Source organism: Pipistrellus hanaki (genome assembly GCF_964339955.1).
Source record: "Pipistrellus hanaki genome assembly, chromosome: 2".
Classification (NCBI taxonomy): Eukaryota; Metazoa; Chordata; class Mammalia; order Chiroptera; family Vespertilionidae; genus Pipistrellus; species Pipistrellus hanaki.
In genome coordinates this window covers 50,649,006-50,657,677 of record NC_140504.1, presented here as the reverse complement: position 1 = coordinate 50,657,677, position 8,672 = coordinate 50,649,006, and the positions used below count along the sequence as shown (strand labels likewise).

Sequence of the window (8,672 nt, the reverse complement as noted above, 5' to 3'; positions counted from 1 at the left end):
CACACACACACACACAGCCATAAAAATCTTTATACTTCTTTTAAGACTGACAACATACTAATTCAAGTGACTTCATTTTTTTCTTGTAACCTTCAGAAGGTGGGAGAATACCATGTAGAGTACCTCCTGACCTGCCTCCCTATTCCTAACCATTCAAGAAAAACTGGCACATAAGAAATGGATTAGTGGTGCTATTATGCATAACTGGCAAATGCACCATATAGATAAAACCAGGGTCATAGGATTAATCTTTGCAAAGGCCAATTAATTTATATTCGTCCCAAAAACCTGGACTGTACCCTAACTGCAGGCAACTTTCTAACAATGTGTTCTGCCAGCCACATAATAGAGGACTAGATAAAACGAAACTACCTTCAATGTGAGAGAAAAAAAAATCCCATGTCTGATATGGTAATAGAACCATATCTTTGAAGAGAAAAAAAATCACATGGGTTCTTAGGTGTATGTTAAACATTTCAAGTCTAAAATACTGAATAGAATCTTATCTGAAAAGAAAAAAAGATCACATAGATTACTGTGTCAAGCACACGTCAGCTTCAAATATCGGATGACGGTACAGCTGACTCCTGTATTTGAACTGCCCAATAGCATCTACACAAAGCATCTAGTGTCAAGGCTCTGCTAATTGTTACCCAATTTGTGTAACAAACTGTTAATTCTGTAAACATCTTTTCTCTTAATAATTATCTACATACTAGAATTTTTAAATATTTACCATTAGTTATTTGGTTCAGATGTTATAAAAAAAAAATTCAGCTAGGAAATTATTCATAAAACTGTATTCTGTATTTTTTTTTATTTTTCAAACAGCCAGTGTCCACATTTAAAATGCAGAATTTGCAAATATAAATTAGTCTAATAATTCAATCAAAAATAAAACAAAACAATTTCCTTTAGCATCACAATACATAAAAGGGTATTATAAACTCTAAATGGCAAGGTTAATTATATGACAATGCCAGAAGCTGCGAAACTCATTAAACTTCTTAAGGAATAGGTCAGTTTAAAGAACATTTGTATGTTCAAAGATTATGCATGAAAAAAGATTTCATGTAGTATAAAGGCTCAGCAATTCATTCATGGCGTAATGTGAGGTCAAGCAAGATTTTATTTTTACAATAACAATAAAAAATACATTTAAACAAAAAAAGTCCTCCCAATTGTTTAAAAACAATTCTATTTGGAGGGTAAAATATATTGTAAAATATATTGACTTACCGAATTTCAATTGTCAGGCTGCTGACTACTGATACGAAAGTTTGTATTTAAAAATATCACAAATATCTTTTTAACAGTGAAAATTTCAATGTGATAAGACTCATTGCAAAGCAATTTTCACCTGAGTAGATTTTGAAATTTAGTGCGCTCGTGTATTTGGGGGAAGGTGGGGAAGGAAAGACCCATTTGTATCAGATAGTAAGTTTGTAGTTGATTCTTTCACATTTATTTCACAGAGCGTCAAAGGAACATTTGCTGTGACTTTCCCAAGACACACGATACCTCCCTTTTCCCTGGAAATTTGTTCTGGCATTTTATGAATCCTTAGTATCCATATTTCCACTTAGTTACCCATTCAAGCATAGCAACTCAGTTCTCATTCAGTTTTATACAACAGTGTCTATATTATGTACATGTTTAATTATCAACAGGAAATAGAAAATAAAAATTTACAGTGATTGAGAAAGGGTCAGAAAATGGGATAGGAATCATAATACTGTATAATCAGAATATCCTATTATCCTACCAGTTTCAATGACAGGGTTTTTCCTTTATTAGTTGAAATACAAAGAAGGCGTAGGGGAATCCCAGGAAAATAACACTACATCAGAAAATTCAACGTGCTTCACCGTCAGGATTTCCATCACACATTTAATTTCTTCTGTACAATTGTTATAAACTTGTTTTTCTCTTCAAAATCATTAGACTTCCAGATTAAATTCAGCACTACAGAGTATGCCCTTTAAGTAAAATGAGGTTACCTGCTTTATTTGGATACCAAGTTCCCTTCCAGACAGCATTAAAATGAAGACAAGACTACACAGATAAAATCCAGGATAATTCAAATTCAACAATGAAAAATTTCCCCCATATTGTTGCAAAATTCTTTCTACTGAAATGCTCTGCTACAATAAAAAGCATACATTACATATAAAAGATACCAGTGTACTAAAAAGTGACAGAAGTGAACTAGCAAATCCTTCAAAGCACATTTATATAAATGACTAGCATTTAAAAACATTTCTCCTATAAAATGTAGGTCATATACATTTAAAAATTGGCGGTTTTATTTCTAAAGCAGTGATGTGTATGTTCAAATAGTTAGCAGTTCTGTACAGTATAATATCTACCCAATTCAAACTACAATAGGTTTGTCTTCCTTTGTTATTTAAGTTGAGTAAGTTCATCTGATCAGCTGAGAAATCAAGCTTGAAAAATAAGTACCTAAAATTCAAGTTGAAAGTTTAGAATTACTGAAATGTAGATATGAAACAATGAAGAGAACTATTTCACAATGGAGCTGAAGTCACCTCAACACTTATGGGCTTGAATCTAAAACAGAAAAACAAATATTAAAATTCAAAGCAAACCATGTTAGGTAGCAGTACAGAAGCAGGAGAGGAAAAAAAAAAATACAACACACCCCCCTTCCTTCAGTGTGATGGGCACTGAGTTTTGCGGTCTTCCTCCATCTTGCAGAAGAGTGGTAAGGCCATTCAATGCTTAGTGAGAGTGAGTACAGATGAAGTCAGAGTTAGCCTGTCTCCCCTGCAACTTCAATTATGCTGTGTAAACAGTGTTATGTTCCAATAGGAGGAACAGTGGAATTTGTTTATAAAAACTGATTAAAGATAATCATTAACAAATGAAATAAGGATAATCAAGAACTCTGAAATGTTTTTAGAACTTTCCTGATGCTACTTGTAAAGTTAGCACTGCTATGTATTATTGCTTACATACAGTACAACATCATATGCCTTCTAACATAAAGAGTACTGTGATTTGTTTGTACATATTTACAGATTCTTAAAAACAAGCTGTAAAAACATTACATACTTTCAGACAATACAAATTAGCACATTGGTACTCACTTCAAAACAAATGGAATGCATAACATTAATAAACATCATAAAGGAAGACACATAAAGTCCTTGATTGTCAAGACACGTTCATATATAAACTCTAACTGTGCAGAATTAAAGATTCAATCATAGGTACATCCTTAGTTGATGAACCATATTTACAGCATGGTATTGCATAAAAAAATAAAATAATGTTTACAGGGTTTTACTTTTTTATCCATTGGATTAAAAGAAAGCAACAAACACAACAAGAAATGTTTGTCTGCTTTAATTTGTTTCCTACCAAAGTTTAAGTGAATAAAGGAAACATACGGTTTTACTTGCAGAATATAGCAAAAACAACTGGAAAATTATTTCCCTGAAATAAAGTAATTTGAAACGGAAAATTTTTAAATTAAATTGCAGAGTCAAAAAGTTTCTCATTGATTTTAATAGTGCTTCAAGTAAATATATTGTGAAAAAACGAGTTCTAGTTTAAAAGGTCCTAAGCCTAAGAAATGTAGTATTACAGTAATGCCTACTTTTTAAAGTTTCCCGGCGTTTTTTTGTTTTTGTTTTTGAACAGCCCTTTAAAAGCCCAAATTAATAAAATGAAACAAGTGGCAAAGATCTAACCTAGCTGGCACTTCCCACGTTGTCTCACCTGTGGAAACTGAAGCCTCCCCTGAGCACAGCCTTAGCCTCTCTCTCCCAGAGAAAGTCCCCGGCTGCTGGCAGTCCTCAGCCAGAGCTAAGAGGATGGATTTTTATGGCATCGAGTAGAAAACTTGCAGACAGATCCAAAATAGCTACTCAAATAGTCTGAACCAAACGAAATGTGTGAAGTAAGTTAAAACAATAACAACAACACTTTCAGAATATGTGCAAGAGATGTTACCTCATCTAATGCAATGTTTCCAATCTTCAAATGTAGGTCCTAAGTGAAACAGCACCTCATTCACACTGACCAAAAGGCTGAGGGTGTAAAAGCATGTTTTAAAAGAACAATCTGCTGAGAGTAATGAGGAACACAAATTGCAAAAGGATATCTCGTATTCTCAATAGTCTGATCGAAAGCAGCACAAAGGCCTACTTGCTTTCTCTGCTTAAGCCCAGAGAGAAATTAAGTAACTTTCCAAACCGAACTGGGAAACCCAAAATGTTGAGATGTTTACCATGTGATAACAATACAAGGTAACTCTGGTAGGCATTTAGAATTTCACAGTAAGAGAGTAACTATACTTAAAGTCAATAAGTTATGCCAAGTATCACTTATTGCAAAAATGTTTATAATGTGGTAGAAATGTCTGCCATTGTACAGATTTCAAGAAATGTGTTGAACACAGGAATGAGAAACCTGAAATTCTGCTTCCTTAACTCCCATTTTCAAAGGCCTTTCGTTAGCTCACCCTCACTGCTCAGCAGTAGTCACATTCTAAAAACTGTGCTGCTGTTAAAACAAATGAACATAAATCTTTATACTGCACCAAGAACTGCATCAAGTTCTCAGCAGAGAAAAATTTGATCAGGTTCAAAGAATATTAACTCAGGAAATAAATGCCTCCTATCAGCTAGTCCTGTAAGAAAAAGACCAATCCCCGAGGGAGAACAGCTCGGTGTGCAGCATCTCACCCGCATGAAGCTTCCTGTGACCGTGATGTGCAACACAACGCACACCATGCTTAAGAGCCAGCAATGGCAGGACATTATAAATTATCTACTTCAAGGAAGTCTTGAAAAATCTGCCAGCGAAGAAAGCTGTCAAGTGGCAAAATGAGTATCTGGAGCAAAGCTTAATAACCAAAGTGTAGAGGAAACCACATTAAAGATAATGTATAATCCTTATTATAAAAACACCAATATGTTCAAAACAACTGAGATATATTTATGATGGATAGTCCTTTGTTCCCTTTCTTGATGAGAACAGTCTTGAAAGGAAAACATTAAATAGAAGGGAAAAAAAATAATTTAAATGTATAACATTCTATACTGAAACAAAGACTACAGGCCTAAAGGGCCAGTATAAAAGTTAAAATGGAAATTAACAACAATGAAGTTTCATTTTCCAAGGGGATTAATTTTAGATTATCACTGGTACTCTATCAGTATGTGCACGATGACAAAGATGGCTACTGGAACTATGTCAGTATGTGCGTTATGACAAAGATGGCGAAAACTTCTTTAAAGAAAATGAAAAGTTGGAACAAATAGGATAATAGAATCTATAAAACTAACGTTATTTTCCAAAAATGAAAACTGTCCAATGTGTAACTCAAACCATCATTCTTCAGAAAAGTATATATGTATATATAAAAGCACTATTTATTGTACCATGCTGTATTATTTTAAGACAAAGTATTAAAAATAAAACATTCGTGGTGTAAGGATAAAGTCTGTAGTTTATTTAGATTTTGAAATGCAACAAAAAGTTTCTGATCACTCATCTAGCTGAAAAAGAAACTGTAGTTACTATAATTAGTAAACACTTTTGGTTTGTAAAATAATAATGAAAAGTGTTCATTAAAAATTAACTCAAGATAAAATAAGCAATTAAAATGCCCATTTCTTCAGTTCCTCTGGATACTGTTTAATTATCCAATCTATAAAGATTCTAGAAAGAAAAAGGATTAAGCCAAATTTTACAGTTCCAAAGATACCCAATTTCCTTTTATTGCCAAAAATTAAAATTGTCAATTATGAGATGATTATGACACAACCATATCAAACCTAGAAATCTAAATCTGTTTTTATTTTGAGAAATCAAAAATACCAAATAGATTCTAAGTGCTCTATGTTAACTGAAGTATATATGTAAAGTAAAATACAATTAAGTTTTAAAACGTGGAATATACATTTGTATAAGCATATGTTCTTGGGAATGTAATCTACAGAATATCTTCTTACTAAAACTTCAAAATCTTGATACCTGCACATGAAAAATCATAAAAAATATCTAGGTACAACTGTACAAAGAAACTGACACCAATATGCATACTTCCATAGAAGTAAATGCTTCAAACATGTATTTTGGTAAAACTTTTGTTGAAAGTATGCATATTTTAAAAGTAAGTAGGCTTTTAAATAGTGGAGTCTTAGACTATCAGATTTTTATTACTTTTTTCCCTTAAAAAACAAAAAAAACAAAAAACCAACATGTCAATATAATGCAAAATAAAAATCAAGGGTATATGGCATGTCATTCTTTTTAAAAGGGTGGTTTCCTGGTTTCTTTCCCCCACAGGACACACTAATTTATTTCACGCCATAATCTCTTGACATTTAAACGTTTAAGTTCACTCTGTAAAGTATAATCAAATTCCCTGCTGAAGTGCAATGACTATGCTGAAAAACTTAAACAGTATGAGTAAATTTCACACAATTACTAATCTCCTAAAAATGTACAATGTTATCAGTTAGGAAACAATTGTGCGAAAGTCTTTTTTTTTTTTTTCCTTTCCTTTTAAATGTGGTGTAGGCGGAATAGCAAGTTTCTGATCTAAAACAAGTAATGCATTGCTTCCATAAAGGTGACAACATGTAAGGCAGTTCAAAGAATGCTGACTAACCAAACAAAACGCAGTTATTGGTTTATCTTGCTATTCGTATCACTTAACTTGTTATATCGCATTGCTCTTAATTCTGTACAGCACTCCATTTTACAAAGAGTAACCCCACGCTTGATTAATCTGTTCTAAAGTGCCAATATTATTTACACACACTTTTTTTTTTTTTTTTTTTTTTTTTAGCCAAAAGTCTGGCCCGTTGTGGCATCAGGTGAGGATGTCATGCCAGCTCTATCGTTTACATTCACCAAGGGGAACTCGGGGAATTCAGCACTTGTCCCCGGGCCCCGGAGGTTCACCTGTCCATTGGCAGTGCTAAACTGAGTAGCCATCCCAGCTCTCGATCCGTGATAGGGAGCGCGGAAGGGCTGTTCGAAGGAGCTCATTTGGTAAGCTTGGTGGACAGGCTGAGCCTCCGCCTTCTTCTGGGAAGTCACTTGATCCAGAAAGTCCTGCGTGGAGGTGGCGGAAGCGTGGTTTGTCTCGTCGCCTGAGAAGGGAAACGAGTGCTGGGAATCACCGACTATGAGTCCGAAGTGGGACTTATCTGGCGTTGTTCTTAGCGGAGAATTCATTCCTGATCGAAAGCTGTTGATGGGCATGGCTGCATAGACCTGCTTGTCTATGGAGGAGAATGCTGGCTGACTCGGGAGGGTCTGGTTATCGGTCACAAAGTTAAGGCTCGGGCTGTTCAAATAGGCATCATTTTGGCTAGTTCTGTCCAAAGCCTGCTGCAGGAACTTGGAGTATTCCTGCAGCATGTTGGCTTTATCCGAGGATGCTTGGGAGCTGGATCCGACATTCTCCGACTGGCTGACCTCGGGTACTTCTGCGGGATTGATGGACACGCTAGAAGTCACCTCTGTGTCCGAAACGCTGAACGATATCTCATGCTGCCCGTTAGCTTTATGGGAATAGTGATCCAGCAGGGTCTGCAGTACCTCGTCCGGAATGACGTTCTTGTCGTGATTACTCTTAATCTCCACATTCAGCGCCTGGGAATCCAATATGGACGCTGTGGTGCTTTCATCGATGACACTCGCCACAGCTGCCTGGGTGACCGAGGGCTGAGAGGCGATGGTGCCCACGTTCAGCGCATACTCCCTGCTACTGTTACTTGCTGCTTGAAGGTATCGCTTCTTCTTCAAAAACTGCATGGCATCGTCGTAATTAGTGCTGCTGTGCACAGGTTTACTGGGACCCTCTTGTAAATTATCAACCTGATCAATGTCAGCATTGCCCTCGGAGTCCAGTAAAGCTTGTTTATCCACAAGTTCAAAGGCATACTTTGAAACTTTGCTCTCCTCATAGGTGGATAAAGGTGAAATGGTTTGATTTTGCTCCAGTGGCTGTTTCAGACTTCTCTTACTGTTAATTTTTTTGAGAACCAACTTAGGTGGGTGTATTTCTCCCGATGCATCTTCTAAGTGCGATCCCCCGACAGAAGAATGTGGCATTTCCACAGCGTACTCTGCTACCATGTACTCATCTTTCACTTTAGTACTTGAAGAATAAAGAGGCAAATAATCATTTTTGTCTTTCTTCAGGTCAGATTTATCCAGAGCACTGTCTTTGTCCATCCCCGATGACTTTTTCTCAGTTTTCTGCCTTTTCTTTTTTGGCAGCGAGTTATCTTTCGGTGACGTAGAAAAGCCAGAATCTTCCTCGGATGTCAGAAGGCCGCCTTTGATAGCACATCTGTTCAGTTTTTTGTCATGATTTTCATGGCACATACGTTTATGTTTCAATACACGGTCTGTTCTGGAAAAATACTGTTGAATTCAGAGTTTGGTAGTAAGTTGTTTTTTTTTTTGTTTTAGTTTGTGTTTTTGGCCAACCAAGAAAAGAAAAGGAAAAAAGCAATTAATATAAAGATAGACATAGTATAATAATACCAGCAATTCCAAACTGATTTTGCTAAGCCAATCATCTATAATGATTTAATCAACAACAGTTAGGAAGTTCTTCAAGTAGGTCTAGTAGTAACAGTTTTTAATTTATTAGAAAGATTTTATAATTTAATTTAGGA

At 35.4% G+C, this 8,672-nt stretch overlaps 1 protein-coding gene across 8 annotated transcripts in view; it reads right to left on the bottom strand.

Moving 5' to 3' along the window:
* Window positions 1-1,618: 1,618 nt before the first annotated feature.
* Window positions 1,619-8,672, bottom strand: part of ZNF148 (zinc finger protein 148) — a 128,067-nt gene continuing 121,013 nt past the window's right edge. For all 8 annotated transcript variants that reach the window (XM_084871604.1, XM_084871606.1, XM_084871600.1 and 5 more), the window contains one exon: window positions 1,619-8,415. In XM_084871604.1, the coding sequence (XP_084727730.1) occupies window positions 6,823-8,415 (1,593 nt within the window). In that variant the 3' untranslated portion in view covers window positions 1,619-6,822. The remainder of the gene's footprint in view (window positions 8,416-8,672) is intronic.